The sequence below is a fragment of the Chrysemys picta genome, chromosome 1 (genome assembly GCF_011386835.1).
Source record: "Chrysemys picta bellii isolate R12L10 chromosome 1, ASM1138683v2, whole genome shotgun sequence".
In the NCBI taxonomy this organism is placed as follows: domain Eukaryota; kingdom Metazoa; phylum Chordata; order Testudines; family Emydidae; genus Chrysemys; species Chrysemys picta.
The window spans coordinates 327,944,818-327,965,708 of NC_088791.1; the positions used below are offsets into that span (position 1 = coordinate 327,944,818).

Below are 20,891 nucleotides of genomic sequence, written 5' to 3' on the forward strand. Positions count from 1 at the left end.
ATGAAATGTAATGTAGATAAATGTAAAGTAATGCACATTAGAAAAAAATAACCCCAAGTATACATACAATATGAAGGGGGCTAATTTAGCTACAACTAATCAGGAAAGAGATCTTGGAGTCATCATGGATAGTTCTCTGAAGACGTCCACGCAGTGTGCAGCGGCAGTCAAAAAAGCAAACAGGATGTTAGGAATCATTAAAAAAGGGATAGATGAAAGCGACAAAGAGTCCTATGGTACCTGATAGACTAACAGACGTATTGGAGCATAAGCTTTCGTGGGTGAATACCCACATGCGTCTGATGAAGTGGGTATTCACCCATGAAAGCTTATGCTCCAATACGTCTGTTAGTCTATAAGGTGCCACAGGACTCTTTGTCGCTTTTTACAGATCCAGACTAACACGACTACTCCTCTGATACTTGAATTTAGTTAAACATTCAAGTTTTTTAAAATCAGATTTGTTTTTGTTAAAATTGTTTTTAACTAAAATAGTTAAATGAAATATTAAAAAAAAAAAAACAACCAAAAATTAAATCGACTATGTTAGCAAGATCAACATGAGAAACTTAAAATATTGGCTTCTGCAGCTAACTCAGTCATCTTCACCTTCGTTTTCCTGTTTGTTCATAATCTGGAAAAGAAAAACAAGCTTTCCTGCTTTTTCAGGTCCCAAACGATTTCTCAATTTGGAATGAATTAGGCCAAAGGAATAAAATATTCTTTCTACACTGGCAGAAGAAGCTACTGCTATTAAAAGTGACTTTAACAGTCTCTGAATCCAAGTGCTTAAGTGACTACCACCAGTTCACTGGTGTGACTTTCTTTAAAACATCATCAGCAAACATATATTTCTTGAATGGTTCACCCTTAGCTCTGAAGTTTATTATAGTTGGCATTATGGAGGGATGATTGCTGAATGTCCATGTCATAGCCAACTCCTCTTCTTCAGTAGTTAAGGTTTGACCCTGGTACCGAGTATTGAGAATATTTGCAAGAAAATGAACTGGAGATAGTGCTTGTCCCATTCGTTTTTTTAATGCTTGTAATTTAACTCTGTCATTGTGTATTTCTCTTTTGGGTTCTCAACCACATGGAAAGGAGAGTTTGTTGCATGAACAAACCAGGCAATTTTTTCATCAATTACCTCTTTTTGTAATCTGCTGGTTCTTATTACAAACTTATCTATGGTTGTTTCTGGATGATGGAGATTTTTTTTTTCTTGTTGCTAAAGGTGATATATTGTGGCTATGTGACATACGTGATGTGACTGAAACACTATAATTGGCAGATAACTCTGAAACTATAGAAAACAACTGTGATCTTGAATGTGGATAGTCTTCAGAATCCTGTATGTTGAGGATGGATTCTCCTAAACAAAAGAAGTCAATGCAGTTATTTGATTATTACCATACTTCTCATTTAGTATTACTCATTGCATTCACTGATACTCAGTACTACTTTAAAGGTGAAATTGTAAAAGAAGATTTGCCTATTTCAGCTATTTATTTTTTTTATCACAACTGGATCTGAAATGATAGTACCATAGAGTAACAACTATATTTTTTGCTTAAACATGAGAATTCAAAAATAGTCCAGAAGGAAGAGAGGCAGTCCTTAAGAAAGAAGTATGAAATAAAAAAGTTTACCAACCTGAAGATCCTGCATGTTCAGACATGTTCCTTTCATCATTTTCAATGCAGCTTCCTCCTGAGAAGGAACACTTCTCATGATGTTGTTTCATTCGGGAAACCAGGCCTTGCATTTCTTTGTTGCACTATTTGCATTTTGCACGCATGCCTGTCTTACCCACAGGTAGAGGAACTTCATTAAAATATTCCCAAACTGGGTCTCTTTTATGTCCTGCTGCTGTCATAGGTTTTCCCATCTAGTGAAAGAATGATCTGGTAGATCTCAAATCAATGAAGGGCTACACTCAGAAAGACCTCAAGACTTCTGGAATATGCAGCTCAAACAGTTTTACTTTTGTTTCTACTGCCTGTCCCTTCCTTCTCACATTTATCTCCAGACATCTTCTCCTTGTCCAGATCTATTCCGCCCCAACAATCTTCTATTCACTGAACTTTTTGAAATTTTGCACTTTTAGAGAGAGGTAAGGGATTGACGCTGTGTACACAAATTTGCAGAGGGACAATAGGGTTGAGGTCTGTTATTTCTCACCTCTCTATTACATATTTATTTAAAACATTTTTGCTGTTAACAATCATGTTATCTCTGGAGACACAAATCCACAGTTTGAGAACTGAAAAACTAAGCATCTCTGATGGTATCTTCTAGACTGAGCACTGAGTCCCATTGGGTAGATAGAAAGATTAACCTAAGTAATCTGTACAGAAGCCTGTGGAACCTCATAAGATTGAGTCCCTAATCCATAAACTATTGGAACTCATTTACAAAACTTTTCTTAAACATTACATGACTATATTGTCTCATTCTATATAATTAGAATTTATAATCCCTATTCCATGATGAAATATCTTTGAGATAGTTTTAATTAAGATTCATCATATCTTTAGATAGGTTTTTTTTCCTCAAAAAGCATTTTATCCAAAACAATCCAATTTAAATAAAAAAAAATCTGATTGTTTTGATTAAAAAAAAATTATTGATTTTTATCCACCCTGCCAGTGACCCATCTAGTTCAGTGTCCAGTCTTCATCAGTGGCCAGGACTAGCTGCTTCAGAGGAAGAACTCCTGCAGTTGACATGCATACTGCAGCTTGAACAGTAGGGCTTTTATATACATTGTTTATTAGTTAAAAGCTTTGAAGGGGAACAGCAGTGTTTAGTGGATAGAGCTCAGGGCTAGAAGTCACCAGACTTGATCTCTAAATGCAGCTGAGATGCCAACTCCCTGTAGATTCCTCCTTTCAAGATTCCCACCAATAAAATGGGGCTAATACGATGAAATATTAATTACACTTCTGGATCTGTTATAAATTCTGACTTCTGTATTGATTACATTTTGAGAAACACACAGCACCAGAAAACAGTTATCTTAGTTTTCGAGTTTTTGCTTTTCAGTGCTTCATTTTTTGCCATTAGCACGTTTGGAAAATATTTTGAAGTCAATGGGAGCTCCAGATCTGTAGCACCTTTGAAAATTAGGCCATCTGCTAGTTTAATTGCTGATACAGAGCCAACATGGAGACATTACACGATAATGAAGTGCTATTGTGTGAATCAAACAACTTTCAGTATGTTATATTTCTAAGTTATCCCATTTGTTACTTTTGCATTGCTACAACATTAACAGTGATTTGGCTTGGGGTTTTGTTGTTTCCTCTACCCCATGAAATAATAATTTTTTTAAAAATGACTCCCCCCCCACCCCCACCCCCCGTCCATATGCACACCAAAAACAAAAAAAACCCCCAACAAACAATACATGTAAGAACATTTTATTTTAACAATTTCTATTGCTCTCTCTATAGAGTTTATGAAAGGGAAAATACTGTTGGTTGACAGTATCTCAGTTTTGCATGTTGTTATTGAGGAGAGAGGTTATCAGCTTTAGATGGTAGCTCTCGACTTCTTTTGTTAAAGTCTACACTGCTTTGTTTGTTGAGACAAATGCACCAAAAGTAGTGTGTGTGTGTGTGTGTGTGTGTGTGGGCGGGGGGGGAAGAGCATAGCAAAATCTAAGGGAGTGTTCAACCCCTGTTATTGTTGCTTGCAGTTGAGCATAGGAACAGCACAGGTATGGAAATGTATTAGCCTCTCTTTAATTCAGCTTTTGAGGTATCATTTCTACAATGGCTCATGGTCACAATAAAGGGTATATTTGTCCTAGATTATCATGCTAGACTCTTCTTAGACTAAATGGGGAGAGAGAGAGAGAGAGTTGAGGAGTGGATGGATGAAGTGGCAAATTGACACCTTAGGTGTACATCTCCACACGATAAAATGGCAAATTGTGCGTGAGGTGCACATCTCCAGAGTTGCTCAGGAAACAGTTATGGAGGTGGTGATGCTGTCAATTTCACTTTCCTGATGGGATGTTGCCAGAGCATCTTTTAGGATCAGAAGAAAGAGGAGCCGAATGGTGCAGTGGATGTCTTCTAGTCATTGCACATTGTAATATTGACGACCATGATGGTGAATGTTGTTGATATAATGGTGGTGATGAGACTGCCTGCCACACTCCTAGCTCACTGCCATGTTGGGTAAATGTCCACGGGGGCTGGCAACCTTATGTAACTAAAACTACCCAGTCAAAACAAGTTTCTGATGGCCCACATGTGGGCACTTCCTTTCATCTTTGGAAGGTTCTAGACTGTTGCCATCCCAATTGTGTAAGTTTACCAGAAGTCTTCAAACCCCTCCCCCCCCCGATCTCAACAGTCCTTTCAGTTTAATAAAAACAAAAATGAATTGTGTTACATTTGGTCTACGCTTCTTTCAACAAGAATTTTAACCAGTGATATAGGTTTTATTAACATGATCTTCCGCCTATCTTTTGCCCAATTTGAATTTTTACCAAGAGTAGAGTTTAAAACAAATGTGTCCAATACCAGGTGACCATTATTTTGTTTTTTTATTTTATTAGTAATGGAAGGTGTGTTTTGGTTTTGGTTTTTAAAAGTCTTATTCTAATTGAGGGATTAAAGTGATTTTATGTACAGGCAGTCTTATATGCAGAGAGGGTTTTCCTAGGGAAACCTCAAAAGCCATATTCATTTGAATATTTACAGAAATTAGCAATACAGTCAAAAATTTCCATTTTCTGTTAAACGTAAACCAGAGAACCACACATTATAACAATATAGGGAAAACAGAAAAAAGGAAGGACATGTGTTTAGGCCCTGTCATAGGGTGGGATGGTCCTTGAAGTGATCCCACTTGTGACTAACTAGCTGCGTCCCAGGTGATGGGTTTGTGGCTAGGTATCAAGTGATAGCCTGTAGATTACTTGACCCTTAGTTGAAATGGAAGAGAGACCTGCAGGGAGCAGGTAGGCTCCTGTAGGAGAACCTGGATCAGAAGAAAAGACCTAGGAAAGGGTTGGGCTGCAAGACCTGGTTTATCTGTTTAATTTAGGTTGAACTGATTTGGTTTTTAGAAATAAACCCATACCTGAAGAAAGGGACATGAATTCTGCTGCTTTGATGTCCTGGCTGGTGAGTTAGCCTATTGGTTTATAGACCCTGACTCAGCAAGTTCTAATTTTAACCATATGAACAGTCCCATTTACTTAAGTGCTTTGCTGGATCAGGACCTTAGAATTTAAGAGACTTTCCCCATTAAAATGTAACATTAACACTTCAGGTCAGATTTTGGGAGCTAAAACTTTGGGACTATTTAACATACTTATTAGAACTTGCTGAAATTTGGCTTTATGAAGATGGAGCAGTTTGCAGCTGTTCTGCTGAGTTTAGCAGCAGTTATTTGTGTCCTCAATGTTGCTGATATGCAACAAAGGGTCTATTTTGCTGTATTTAATGAGTTTTCTTAATTTTCTTTTTTTAAACATGTGGGCATGTTCAGATATATAGATGGTCTCAGTAATTAATTTTTACACTCTCTGAGGTGCAGTACCCAGTTTCCTAGTTTTTTAATTGGAGGCACAACCATTTAAGTTGTAGAGTGAAGGAGAGACTAAGCATATTGTTAGTTCTTCTAGCAGTGAAACTATTTAAAAAAATATTTTTAAGATATAGCCTGGGGACACTTCTTTAACTGGTTGGAAAGTAATAGCAGATTAACAGTAAAATTAGTTTAATATTATAAAAATTTGTTTCATGTAAGAAATTTGAATCACATGCAGTTAGAAAATTGCTTACTCACTACAATGGAGAATTTTGCTTTGAAGTCACCTTGTATTTAAAGCTTTGAAGTTTGATTATGAAGACTTTACTTTTTTTTTTAGTTTATAGGGTTTTTATAAAGTTCTTTGTGTGTGTGTGGGGGGGGGGGGGGGGGAAGCAACAATGTGAAGTCCAAATATTGGTGTGAGTTTGTCAAGCTTTTAGGTCAAATAACATGTTAGAAGCAATACCGGGTTGGTAATAACCAGTGCTTAATTTGTAATGAAAGAAGTGCAGGCGCTCAAGCAATTAGGTGCCAGGGCTCAAGCAATTTTTTTACCTTCATAACTGATACAGCAAGCCTAGAGGTGCTAGACCCTGAGCATGTGGGCAATACCCCCAGCCAGACATCTGGGAAAGAATTCTCTGTAGTAACTCAGAGCTCTCCCCATCTAGTGTCCCATCACCAGCCTTTGTAGATATTTGCTGCTAGCAGTCACAGGTTGACTACATGGCATTGTAGGCTGAAGGCTCCATTGCCAAAGCAAACAGAGGGGGATAACAGACAACTTTGTCTTGTATCATTAGACAAATTAAAAAGAGGTGATTGATGACCTTTAACCAAATAAGACACTCAAGGATAAGTATATAGGGCTGATATGCCCTTATAAAACTAATTTCCAAAACCAAAGCTTACTCAGATGTGTCTGGAGTACTCTCCCCTCCTCCCCCACCAGTCGAAGGCTTGCTGAAGTTCCAGAGAAAGCAGCACCAAAGAAGAATTGCTAGATTAACATTATTAATCAAATTCAGAATTCTTCTGATACTATCAGATTGGTGCCTGCCAGCAACAAACCCAGATTGGTCAGGATGAACATATTTGAAAAGAGGACACTGTGTGTTTTCTAGCATCTTAAGATAAATTTTAGCATCCATATTAATTCAAGAAATAGGTCTGAATGATGCACAAGTGGTAATATCTTTTCCTTCTTTAGAAATTACCACAATTTTTGTGTCTTTCCATGAATCTGGAATTTCATTCCCCTGCAATGTACCATTAAGCAATGCAGTTAAAACAGGGACCAACACTTGCTTTAGGACTCTATAATACTCTCCAGAAAACCCATTGGTACCTGGACCTATATTGGATTTTAAATTCTTAATTACAACTTTAACTTCCTCTGCAATTTCATCCTCTGACACCTGAGGTAGTTTCACATTTCTCAAACATCTATTTATAAGTTCAGAATTTGGATGTTCTGAAATGTACAAACATAGCAAATGTTTCAGAGATCTGTTTGTTGCCAGTTACTGAATCTCTTGTTTTATTTCTAATCAGAGGGATGGCTGACTTATCCTGTTTCTTTTTGAATTTTCTGGCTAAAAGCCTATCAGGTTTATTGTTTTCTGTTTAATATATCTAAGTGTTTGCTCAGCCTTTCCTGTTTGTAACATATTAATCTTCTTTCTTATCTCATTTATTTTCTTATACTCTTTTAGATCCTGTAGATTTATGTTTACCTTTCAAAACAGAAAGTTCTCTAACCAAACTCTCTTCTTCAAGAACTTTCATCTTTTTTCTGTTCTGATGCTTTAATTATAAGGATCCCCATCATTATCACCTTTCCAGCATCCCAGGGAACCCTTTTCTTGATTCCTTCCTAATCATTTTCTTCTATATATTTCTGAAAATTTTCTTTCAGCTAAGGGGGTCAAACAACAAAGCTCTATTCAACTGCCTGGCCCTTTGTTTTTCCGCTGAGTCTCAATATTTTATATGCAGAGGCATGATCAGATCAAGTTATAACTCCCAGATTAGCTTTTTTAACCAAATTAGCCATGGTCCTAGAAACAAAAATTATATAAATCTGGAATAAGATTAATGAGTAGCAGAATAATATATATAATCCCTGACATCTGGATTAATCTCCTTCCAGAAATCCACCAAATCATCATTTTCTAAGGCTTGGTCTACACTACCCCCCCTAATTCGAACTAAGGTACGCAACTTCAGCTACGTGAATAACGTAGCTGAAGTTCGAAGTACCTTATTTCGAATTAGTTGAAACTTACCTTGGTCCACACTCGGCAGGCAGGCTCCCCCGTCGACTCCGCGGTACTCCTCTCGGCGAGCTGGAGTACCGCAGTCGACGGCGAGCACTTCCGGGTTCGACTTATCGCGTCCAGACTAGACGCGATAAGTCGAACCCAGAAGTTCGATTTCCAGCCGTCGAACTTGCCGGTAAGTGTAGCCAAGGCCTAAGTGATTCTACAAATTTTCACTTGCTCCTCCCAAAGACACTCTGTATACAGTCTGTCTGCCACGGGGGATTAAGCATCTTGTTAAAATCCCCCCCTCCTCCAATATTAGTATCGCCTTCCCTAAAACTTCCTAAGGCTATGTCTACACTAGCACTTTTGTCCGTAAAATGTTTGTCGGTCAGGGTGTGATGATTGACAAAAGTTTCATTGACAAATGCCCCAGTGTAGACTGTGCTGTGTTGGTGGGAGATGGTCTCCTGCCAACATAGTTACTGATGCTCATTGGGGGTGGTTTAATTATGCCGGCAGGAGAGCCCTCTCCTGCTGGCATAAAACAACTACCCGGGAGACTTACAGCGGCACAGCTGCAGCGGTACAAGACTGTAGTGTAGACATGGCCACAATCTCTTTTATAAAAAAAAAAAAAAAAAAAAGGTAAAAAAGCAACACAGAAAGAAGCTTGACCTTGCTTGGCAGCATTTACATTGGCTATGGTGAGAAGTTTACCTTTCAAGGCTCCCTTAATTAAAATATATCTGCCCTCTGTCTCTGTGAGTTGTGCTGAAACAATAAAAGCTGTTCACAATGATGCCCAAGTCTTTGAGTTGTTACAGTGAATTCTGAGCCCGAGTAGTCCAAATTATTCCTTCCAATGTGCTTTGCTTTTGTCAACATTAAATTTCGACTACCATCATTCTACTTGTTCAGCTAGCAAATAAAACCCCAAATCTTTCTAGCAATCTTCCAGTCTTCAAAATAAAAATAAAATATAATAAAAGGAATGATGGATGAGTCATCTGCTGATTGTGAGATTAATATTAGGCCCAGTGTTGTTTGAAACACAATTTAATAGAAGGAGTGTCTCGTGGATTGCATCTAAACCCTCTAAACTCGGAACACATAACACCCCTGTGGCAAATGGAGTAATTGTTACCACGGGAAAAATATTAAGTATTTTAGTACTTTCAGTTTCTCTGAATGTGATTTACTTCAGGAAATAAGAAGAGTCAGTGCCATGTATCATCCAGTTGTCTACAAATCTTCTATGTGTGGTTTGCAGACTGACCATGGTCCACGCACCACAGATTAAGAACTAGTATACTTAAGTTCATGGAAGATATGTTCATCCAGTGGCTATTAGCCAAGATGGTCAGGGACACAACCCTATGCTCCAAGGTTCCCTAAACCTCCAGCTGCTAGAAGCTGGGCCTGGACAACAGGGGATGGATCACTTGAAATTATCCTCTTCTGTTCAATTTCTCTGAAGCACTGGCACTAGCTGCTGTTATAAGACAGGATGGAAACACTGGTCTGACTCAGTATGATCGTTATTATATTCTTAACTTCTTATGGCAAGCTGTCTGAGGCAGGGGCTATTTCTGTGTCACATATTTGTTCATTGCCTAGGCAATGGGGCTGGTGCTTCTAAGTGCTACTACAATATAAATATTAGTGTAGTAGACCTAGTTGTACAAGTTAGAGTTAAAGGAAAGTCTGGCACATTTTGCACCAGATACATCAAGAAGGGAGGTTTAGAATAGTTGGTTAAAGTTCTGGCAAGTAAAACTTTTTTTGTATTTTTGTCTTCAGGAGATGATAAAGACATAGCACACATTGCACAGGACGAAACCATATCTAACTGTAATTTTTTTTAGTATTGTAATCTTAGAACAAATGTTTCCTTCCTCCGAGAACAACATACAATTCGTCTGTGTATATCACAGCAGAGTGATCATTGCTAGTAAAGAAATAAAATATCAGTGTATTCAATTCACAATGTTTTATTTGAATCCACTGAGGTGGATCAGGACACACAACGCACTAGATGTCCTTCCTCTGTTAAAATCTCTATTTGGTGATGTTCAGAAGTTGGTTTTCAAAATCTCATCTTGGTTAAACTCCATCCTTATTAACTCTAAGGTCTGACCACATGAGCATGAAATATACTGTCAGATTAAGAATTGCAATCTAGCCTTTTATATACTATTCCTAAAACCATTATATGCTCATCCTTGCATTAACTGTCAGAGGCTATGTATAGGAATGACGAGGTGGCTGAGGTAATATCTTTTACTGAGCCAAGTTCTGTTGGTGAAATGGACATGCTTTCAAGCTCTTCTTCTCAGATCTGCGGAACTCAAAAGCTTGTCTCTCTCACCAACGGAAGTTGGTCCAATAAAAGATATTGCTTCACCCACCTTGCCTCTCTCATATCCTGGGATCAATATGGCTACAACAATACTGCAGACAATTTTGATAAGAATAACAGTTTCAGGGATATTCTTTTCATCTTAATTCACAGTGTATAAAAAGTGATGAGGTGAAACATCTGAAAGGAGAACACAGTAAAGGTGTGTCTGGGGGAGTGAAAGGAGGAAGACCAAGGGTGACAGTAATAGGAACACAAGGTTGCATATGGCAGCAAATTGTACAATTTGGAGAATTCATAGTGTTTCTTTTAAATAAGTGAGCAAAGTATTTCAGTGGTGGGTAAAATGACTTATATGTGTTTTGTGTGTCTATAATATTTCTAACTCTAATCACATAGATCTATAATATGTGATTCTGTATAGTAGACATATGCTTGTATATCCTGGGGATGGGGATCCTATTGGATGAAAGATGCTATATATAAATATTGAAGCATTTCTCCTTTTAAATGTCACTCTTTTGGGGATAGAGTATTTAATATCGGAAGACTAGATTCTGTTTGCTTACTGGGAATATCTGTACAACTTTATGCTGATGTACTTTTAGTTGTGCTTTGAGTATCCCCCGGTGACCTGCTATGGTAAATAAGAGACCTACTAACCCCCTTTATCTTTTCACACAGCTTTCTTCCTGTTGTTCACTATTATCATTATTAGCATCTTTATTATTATTGATTTATAAAGCTCACTTTGTGTGTCACAGTGCTTCAAAAAGAGCACAACAAAGCAGAGCATTAAACAATAAGAACACATTTAACACTCAGATAACCAACAGGGAATGGCTTAATAATCTAAGCATCATGTTTGAAATAAGTCATTCTAAAACTACAGCCTCATTTTTCAAAAGTGACCAGTGATTTTGGGTGCCTCAATTTTTGGATGTCCAACTTGACTCCTTAAAGGAGCTGATTTTTTTTTTTAGAAGGCGAGTAAACACTTTCTGAAAATCTGGCCCTTTAAAGGTCAGGTTGGGCACCCAAAATTACTACTCACTCTTAAAAATTTAAGACCATGTGTTCAAATCCCATTTTTATTTTGAAGTGTTTGTATTGCAGTAGCATGTCGAGGTACTGTTCGTCTTTGACACTGTACAAACATGTTCACCCTTATGCAGAGTGCAGGCATGTGAGATCTTTGCCCCACTGAAGTCTGGTATTGCAAGATGTATTTGACTCCAATGGGACTACTCGTATGAGAAAAATCAAATGTATATATGTGTTTTCAGGATTGGGAGCCTTATGCCCTATTTTGAGGCCTCCTATGGGTCTTTTGCCCAGATGGGAGTTTCACCCTTAAAATCCACTTCTGAAAATCTTCATCCTTCGAACAATATTAGCCCCTTTCAGAATCCTTTTCAGTCCAACTGATCAATTCCCATATGACAACAAAAATGCCCATTAAGTAAAGGTTTGTGGTCATGTTTCAGTTTTATGAGGAAATACTAAAACACAGGTTTGGATGTTTGGTCCCCAAAAGATGAAAATGTTACCACTGCATTGTTCTAGGCTTTGCCATATGTTGGGGAAAAAATACCTTTTATGAAATAATTTGAGATTCTAGGAATGGGAAAATCTAGGTGCAGTCTTTCAGGTCTTTGATTTGTTGAGCTGTGAGGTCTGGACTTGTGGGGTTTATCTGGCTGTTTGCTTCCGGGAGATTGGGTCCTATTCATTAATTGTAGTTACATTTTTTTAATGTGTGTACGTGCACATAGAGCACAGAACAAGGGCACTTTTAGAAATTAGTGCTGTATGTGCTAAAAACAGAACATGAATCCTTGTTCTGAAAAAGGGGGTTGGCTTTTATGTTACTAAAGTACTTTAAATTTTTGATGGTTCACAATATTACTAAAAAAATTGACCAGTTCTGGTGCAACAGTCCTGATAACTTAGAGGTGGGTTTTTTGGGGGGTAAACCTTAAAAGGAGCAAGAAAAACTATGCCAAATGATTATTTATTTGTATTTTGCTAGTTCCCACAATGTGCTAGGTACTGTGCTTGCACATATAAAGTGATAAGCGCTTTGTTAGATTGGGGCTTAAAGCATTGCGTAACTTTGAGAACATGAGTTAGAGTTTGTCTATACTACCACTTATGAAAAAACACACCTCTGAGCGACATAAGTTTCGCCGGCATAAGTGGTAGTGTGCACAGCGCTATGTCGGTGGGAGAGCTTCTCCCGCCAGCAGAGCTACCGATGCTCATTGGGGGTGGTTTAATTATGTCGACGAGAGCGCTCTCTCCCATCAGCATAGAGCGGCTATGTGAGAGATATTACAGCAGCGCAGCTGCATCGGTACAGTGGTGCCATTGTAAACTCTCTTGTGTAGACATAGCCTTAATCCCTATTAAAGTCAATAGGGCTACTTATGTACTTATGTGCTTTGCTGGATTAGGGCCATAGTCCCTTCCTAGAGGATCTGATCCTAGGAAGAAAAGCAACATAGGGAGGGTGAGAGAAGAGGAATAAAACAACCAAGCCATATATTCAAAATTATTTCTATATAGCAATCTTCCGCAAGTATTTCATTATGTGAAACAATCCCCCTTTTCTTCCAAAAAACTAGCTTTTTACAAAGTATTTGCAACTGACACAACTCTTGTGTAAATGTTTTCAACAGGTTGTATCAATCCGTGAAAATTCTGTATTCCTTTGGGATTTTTGTGACCTATTCAATTCAGTACTACGTTCCAGCAGAGATCATCATTCCAGCAATTACCTCAAAAGTGCAGCAAAAATGGAAGCTGTTCTGTGAATTTATGGTCAGGACACTCTTGGTCTGCTCAACCTGTAAGTACACCATACAACCTTCATAAAAATGCTCATGGTTAAGTTTCTTTGAGACCTGCTTGGAAGAATGAATGTTTCTTCTTAGATATATTTTTTTTTTGGGTGGGGGGAAGGGGGAAGCAGGGAATTGGTAAATCTAAAATGATTCAGTGACTGTATTTTTTTTTCCCTACAAACAGTGACTTGATCAATATAATGTTTGGTTCATATTATTATAACAGTATTTTATTGGTAGCATTCATCATGAATCTGACAAGGCAAATATTTTTTTGCCAATGAATCTGCCAGTTCTACCAGAAGACATTTGAAACAGTTTTCTTACAATAAAAGGTTTTGTTTGTAATTTAATGAAAGATTTAAACAAAATCCATGCTGTCCTATATGCACTTCTTTTATGTGTGACTTCACAGTAGATGCTCTGCATAGAGAAATTGTTCATCTACCTTGCCAAATCCTGAGGACCAAGTCTTGACCCTGCTGCTCTGTGGACACATACCTAGCAGGACCTATGCAGCTTGGCCAGGAGCACTACCAACCCTTGGAGTGCTATTTTGCACCTTAGCAGGGGAAATGCCTAGAGAGAGTTCTCTAGCTGCCCAGCCCTGCCGTCATCCTCTGGAAGTTGAAATCTGAGACTCCATTCCCCCCTCTCCACTTCAAATGCCATATGTAGGAGTCACTAGTGCATTGGTGCTTCTGTCAATGTTCCTGTATACTGGCGGGGAGGGACTGCCCAGCTAACTGGTGTTGGTGAAGACAATGAAGGGGTCTAGCAAAATCTATTTCCTCCCTCCACATTCATCACCGAAGGTGGAAATAGCCTGGAAGGGTTAAAATGAAGAGAGATTGAAAATTTTCCTTTAAAATGCATCGTCAACCTGTGGAACTCATTGCCATAGGGTGTTGTGCGGCCAAAAGTATAACTGGGTTCGAAAAAGAATTAGATAAGTTCATGGAGGATAGGTCCATCAATAGTTATTAGCCAAGATGGTCAGGGACACAACCCCATGCTCTGGTGTCCCTAAACCTCTGCTTCCAAAAGCTGGAACTGGACTGTAATGGATAGATCACGCGATAATTGCTCTGTTCTGTTCACTCTCTCAAAAGCATCTAGCACTGGCCCCTGTTGGAAGACAGGATTCTGGGCTAGATGGACCATTGGTCTGACCCAGTATGGCCATTCTTATGTTTTTTTCATGAATTCGTTTTTTGGTTGTTTTTTTTTTCCAGTCAGAATCAAAAACTGAATTTTTGGCACTTTTCAGTTGTTGAAAACCAAAAATTCAGATTTCATTTTTCTCTAAACTTTTTATGGGGGTAAAATCATTTTTGGACCAGGTATGGTTAGATGTTGACAGATGTTTGGTTGTGTGTGTGTGTTTCCTTTGTGTGCCGCCCCATCTCTGCTCAGACAGCTGGCATGGCAGACCTTGAGCGAACTGCCCAATGATCACAAGATACGTTAAGGGACAAAGGCACCCAGCCAGGTTTATTGTCGCTGAAGCATGGTACTAGTATCCCGCAGACTATACCGGACCACTAATACCTGCCCGTAACAATGGACCAACTCAGTGAACGGCAGGACTTTCCTTTCCTTCCTAGACCAGACAAAAATACTCCCTCTGAGATACATATTTATACCCTGATATAAACAAGTTAGTACTGCCCCATGACATAGTTAGTTACCGCCCCCTGACGTCGCTAGTTATCACCCATTATTTTGTACCTGTTGGTTTGAACAAAACAGGTACAAAAGGGCTTATGTCTCAAGTTCTCTTCCTACTACACTGGGTATAGTTAAAATGCATAACAGTTGTTAACTGGAGTCTAGTACCTGTGTCAGTGAGAATGGGCTAATTCATGTACAATGTCTATGGAAATACAATATGCAGGCAGGCTTTAGTATAGAGTGTTACACAAATGGTTACTCTTTGTAATCAAGTCCAATAAAATAAGTGGTTGCTTTCAATATCAGATGGTAAGGAAATAATTTGAATAAGCAAGAGAAGAAAATGCCCTTAGGTGATATTAAACAAAATCAAACTTGCTATTGGCACCCTGAAAACAGAAAATAGTATTTTGGGTACAGAGGTCCCTTACTTCCCGTCATGCTGTGACATTCTCACAACCCATTCTACTCCCTTTCCTGGTGCTGATACCATAATTGATTCATAAATTGGAAGTGTTTGATGGGCATTGACCACTCTTTGAATATAGTATGTTTTGGGACATCCTAGTCCAGAAATACACAATGCATTCTGGGGCGCCTCTGACCAGAAAAGCCAGTGGCATATTTGTATGGAACTATGATTTTGCAGAGTTTTAGGGCTGTTTTTGTTCAGACTAAATATCTTGTTCTTTATTTCACAGCAAGATCAACATTTTCTAAATGATTTCAAGTAAGGAGAATGCTAAACGCTTTTTGAGGTGGGGTGGTGGTGTAAAGACAGCTAAAAGAGAATGAGTGAGAGCTTGTAAAGTTAGACCAGGTTGCTGTTTGCTTCTGGCTAAATTTACTTGTGATGAAAGATTGCAGAATGGACCTGATGAAGGGCTCAGGGTTGTACTAGAACACTTTAATATTTTCAAGTGAGATTGGTAGCAATGCCCTTGATTAAATGTAATGCACCCAACGGCTTACTCTCTTGGCTGTTATGATATATATTGGCCTATCATGTGGGCAGTATCACCACTCACTACTGAGTCACTTGGGATTGCAGCATTTCCACACAGCTTGCCAGAAAGAGCACACGTCACCATCTTTTTTGGCAAATATTTATGGAGAGGGATATGGGACACACTCAAATAATTTGATTAGGTTCAGAATGCTTCTTCAGCAAAGGATAGCATTGGAGGAAAGGAAAGATGAAGGAATTGGGACACATTTTCCCACTTTTTTGTCTCTAATTCCATTCTTTCTTATCTTCCTGTTTTTCTCTCCTTACCCTACCATTTCTTCTTGTTACCGCCTCTCTTCAATAAATTGCCCCTCCTTTCGTTCTTTAGTCATTGAGCAGCCCATGTTCTCCCTACACAAAAGCTTTAAATTACGCCGCTGTCACTCCTCCAATCCTGTCTCATTACTGCTACCTTCATCAGTTCCTCCCACTCTTCGCTTGGAACAGTATCCCAATTCCTGCTCACCAGCTGCCCACTCAGTTCTGTTTAAAATCCTCTAATAAAATCTGCTTCTCAGAATTTTTGCTTTGTTGCTTTCCTCACATTTGAACTCGCCATACCTTCCTCTTCTGAATTGTTTGTCCAAATTTGTTTTCCTTGTGTTTTTTTGACTTATTAGGTTGAAAGCTCTCTGGGGAAGGGAAGCTGTCTCTTAGAGACTATATCTACTCTACAGAGCTTATACTAACATAGCCCCCTAGTATAGACACAGCGTACACTGGAAGAAGGAGGAGTTCTGCTGGTAGAGGAATACCATCTCCCTGAATATTTGCTTTGCTGAAAGAAGCCTTCTTCTGTCTACAGATTTTTTTTTTTTTGTTGGCATAGCTATGTCACTAATGGATGTGGTTTTTTTACACCCCTGATTGATGTACTATCCTGCTATAAGTTTTATGTGTAGATCAGGCCTTAGTGTAGCACCTGTATATGTACTTAAACTGCTGTTCCAATTTTAACACTACCTTGTAACTAGCTACCATAGTTATCACTGCTTCTGTGTTTATACCCATCTTCTAGTTTTGTCCTTCTGCAAGGCACTAGTTATAATCAGGACTTGATTTCAACATTTAAACATTGCCTTGCTTTCACTAAGCTTTCTGAAACCACTCAGAAAATATTTTTTCATATAACTTTTTTAACCAAGTTTTAAAAGTAAAAAAGTTCTTTGATCCCTCATGCAGGATAACAGTGACAGAATATGCAGTAATGTCCAGGTTATTCAGAAATTATATATTGATTAAAGGGACTCTGCTAACTTAAGAATCATATGCAAAAAACAAAATTTGTTTGTTACTAATAACCTATTAGGATATTAAGAGAGAGGACTTGAAAAATCAATCTAACTTTTCATTATGTTGTTGGTTTATATTTTGGATTTCCCAAATCAAAACCAATTAAATTGTTGTTTTATTATTCCACAAGGGTACTAAATGCCTCGCAGAAAACACACATGCTCTGATGTCTATGCCCAAAGGAGATTACATTCTGAGTGAAGGACTTGACAGACATGTGTGGATATGACATACCAAAGAGGAAGGGACGTGGATTATAGATGTATGATTATGTGGTTATTCCTGGACGAGAAGCTGGATATGAGTCAACAGTGTGCCCTTGTTGCCAAGAAGGCTAATGGCGTATTGGGCTGCATTAGTAGGAGCTTTGCCAGCAGATTGAGGGAAGTGATTATTCCCCTCTATTCGGCATTGGTGAGACCACATCTGGAGTATTGCATCCAGTTTTGGGCCCCCCCCCCACTACAGAAAGGATGGGGACAAATTGGATAGAGTCCAGTGGAGGACAATGAAAATGATTAGGGGACTGGGGCACATGACTTCTGAGGAGAGGCTGAGGGAACTGGGCTTATTTAGCCTCCAGAAGAGAAGAGTGAGGGGGGATTTGATAGCAGCCTTCAACTACCTGAAGGGGGGTTCCAAAGAGGATGGAGTTAGGCTGTTCTCAGTGTTGGCAGATAACAGAACAAGGAGCAATGGTCTCAAGTTGCAGTGTGGGAAGTCTAGGCTGGATATTAGGAAAAACTATTTCACTAGGAGGGTGGTGAAGCACTGGAATGGGTTACCTAGGGAGGCGGTGGAATCTCCATCCTTAGAGGTTTTTAAGGCCTGGCTTGACAAAGCCCTGGCTGGGATGATTTAGTTGGGGTTGGTCCTGCTTTGAGCTGGGGGCTGGACTAGATGACCTCCTGAGGTCTCTTCCAACCCTAATCTTCTATGATTCTATGATTTGATACATACATACTTCTAGGTAGTACAGATGTGTTAAATTAAAGTTTTCACTTTTTCTTTCAGATATTTAGTGTTTCACTGTTTATATTTCAAATACAACAGTGGATTTTTATTTGTTCTAAAATATTTCTTTGGGTGGAATTTTTTAATTGTGGAAATATTTCCATTGGTTTTAGGTCTTAAAAAGGTATGCCTTAAAAATTATTTGCCTCTTTAATTGCCTGATAAGGTTTTATTGGACTCTCATAGACCTATTAACATAGGATGTTACAGAACATATATTTTATTGCCATAGATCCCCCATTGATAATTTATGATTTATGATAAGTGAGTGTGTATTTAGATTTTCATGCAAAGATCCCAAGTAGCTTGGCAATTTTTACAGATTGTTCTTCTGTATTATTAACCACTTACATGGTGAACATCACCTAGGCTGTGAACATTTTATTCTTTCAGGACCTCTGCTCCCCACTGTTCCAGCTGAGATTTACTTTCTTTTCTGTCAGACTGACTTTTGCCCATCTGGGAGAGCAGGATGTATAGCCTCTACCAAAGTCATTTCAGATTGGTTAGCACGAGCTGCCGTAGTATCACTGTGGTTCACATACTACTACTTTATTCATCAAGCACAAAGACTGTGGTATTCATGGAATAGACACGGAAGGATTTCCCTGAACCTAAACCTTTTTAGTACTGCTGTTCTTGTGTCACTAACATTCAGAAGCATTATTACATTGAAACCAACAGGAACTGTCGGAGCTCAGCACTTCTGACAATCAGGCCACTAGTCAATACTGGCGCAGGAAAGGTTGTTGTCTTCTATTCTGATTCCTGTATGTCAACTCAACAGCAATGATAGGGCCAAATGAAGTCTTTCTACCTCTTTTTTGTATCCGCTTCATGGCTTCTTTCATCTTTAAACCTTTGTTGTTCTATATCATTCTTCACCATGTTTATCCAACACATCCTTGGTCTCCCTCTATTTCTAGTTCCTTGCACTCTGGTATGTATCGCTATGTATGGTATCTTTTCCAGGTCCGTTATTGTCACATGTCTAAAACATACAGTCATCTGTCTTGAATCTTCTGTAACAGCATTATTTCTTGCCCCAGTTGTTTTCTCATCTCTTTATTTTTTATTTTCTCTCAGTATTCCCCTCAGACAGTTCATTTCTGCAGTCAAAATGTTTCATTCATTGGCTTTCCTTATACTCCAGCATTCCGACCTGTACAGCAGTAACAACATGTCGGTTTTCTCATATATACCAATTTTCGTTTTTATTGATATATCTTTAGCCTTCCATATCTTGTAGATATGCAGTAGTGGCTAATCCAATTCTTCTTTTTATGTCATTTTCACAATTCATCTTCACAATTCCAGTTTGCCTTTGCTATCCTCCAAGGTGTATACAGTTTTCCACTTGTCCTAGTTCTTTGTCTACGAGTTTGATCTTTACCTCTTTCTCTTCTCTTCCAGTTGCCATAACTTTTGTGTTCCCATGGTGTTCTTCAATTCGAATTTTCTGCTTTCCTGGTCTAGTTTGTCAGTTATTTTCTGTAAATCCCCGTTGGCCAATGCTGAGCTGTTAATACCATCTGTGACTCTAAGGTTATGCACTGTTCTTCCACATAACATGACTGCCCATTTCATCTCTAAATGCTATAACCACTACTGCTTCTAGTACCAAGTTGAACAAATCTGGGAATAGCCTACAGTCTTCCCGAACCTTTACATCAGCTTCTTGTTTACTCTCACTATGCTCATTGGCTTGCTCATTGGCTCATTGGTTTTGTATCAGCTCAGTCAGCTTTTGGGGGATGTCATACATTCTCATAATTTCCCAAAACTTTCCTCTCTCTTTTTTTGCCAGCAAGGGCCCAAAGACTGAGTTGCACTAAGTGTAGGTGTTTGAAGAACTGCATAAAAAAGAAATATTGAAAAAGCCTTCATATTTATCCAGATGGAAGCAACTAATCTGGGCAGAAATAAAGGAATAAAAATACAGTCAGGAACAAATTAAGCAATACTTAGTTTTTGTAGATCAATGAGCTTTTTATATCATGTTTCGCAAGATAAGTAATGAAATAATTTTCTCCTGAACTAGTGAAGACTGATGAAAAGCACATTGCAGTATATAGTGAAAAGGATTGGAGCTCAGAGCTAACAGTATCTTTCATTCTCACCAGAAATATAATGTTTAACAATAACTTTTATTAGAGCTCTATTCCAGAAATCATGGAAATGCTCTTAAAATGAGAATAAAGAAATATTAAATTTGATTGTGGACATGGAAGTATTCGTAGAATGATGGGATATTTTGATTGTCAGCTTGGAATGAAATGAAATTAATTGAATGATGCTGATCCAATCGAGTGTGTGAACCAGGCAATTAACTACTCGCTTTCTGTTTAAAAAAAAATCCATCCGAGTCTCCTGCATAATTTTACTAAGTGATTAAATTCATTATTCTGTTAAACTCTATCAGTCCTCCTCTGAGTATTTCTCCATTTACACTGCACCTGGTTTTAGCAGTGAACAATTCTTGCCTCTGAACAATTAGGAATAAGACAACTGCCATGAGGATATGTGTATCTGAGGAATGAAAATGACAGTGTTAGTGGCTTGAAATATGCCAACAAAATACTTTCTAAGCTTAGTAGAAACACAGGTCAGATGAAGAAACTTAAGTATCATTCTAAGCCTTAAATGCTCTTTAAAGGACTTGATGCATGTATTTAGCATTAAGTGATGCAGTTATTTCCTTAGATGTGGCAGATGCACTAATCACAGGTGGCATTTTTGAGTAACAATTTGTCTTACTTAAAGAGGAGTATTAGGTGAGAAATACATTGAAAAGTCACCTTGGGGTAAAAAACGAAGTAATTAATTAGACTTTTAGATGGGCTTTGAAATATGTGCGTGAACTGTAATGGGAAATT

At 38.4% G+C, this 20,891-nt stretch overlaps 1 protein-coding gene across 5 annotated transcripts in view; it reads left to right on the forward strand.

Annotated features, from left to right (window-relative positions):
• The window catches only part of SLC36A4 (solute carrier family 36 member 4), a 235,408-nt gene that overhangs the window by 72,062 nt on the left and 142,455 nt on the right, over window positions 1-20,891 (forward strand). For all 5 annotated transcript variants that reach the window (XM_065581648.1, XM_065581646.1, XM_042856005.2 and 2 more), the window contains one exon: window positions 12,861-13,030. In XM_065581648.1, coding sequence (XP_065437720.1) covers window positions 12,861-13,030 — 170 coding nt within the window. The remainder of the gene's footprint in view (window positions 1-12,860; window positions 13,031-20,891) is intronic.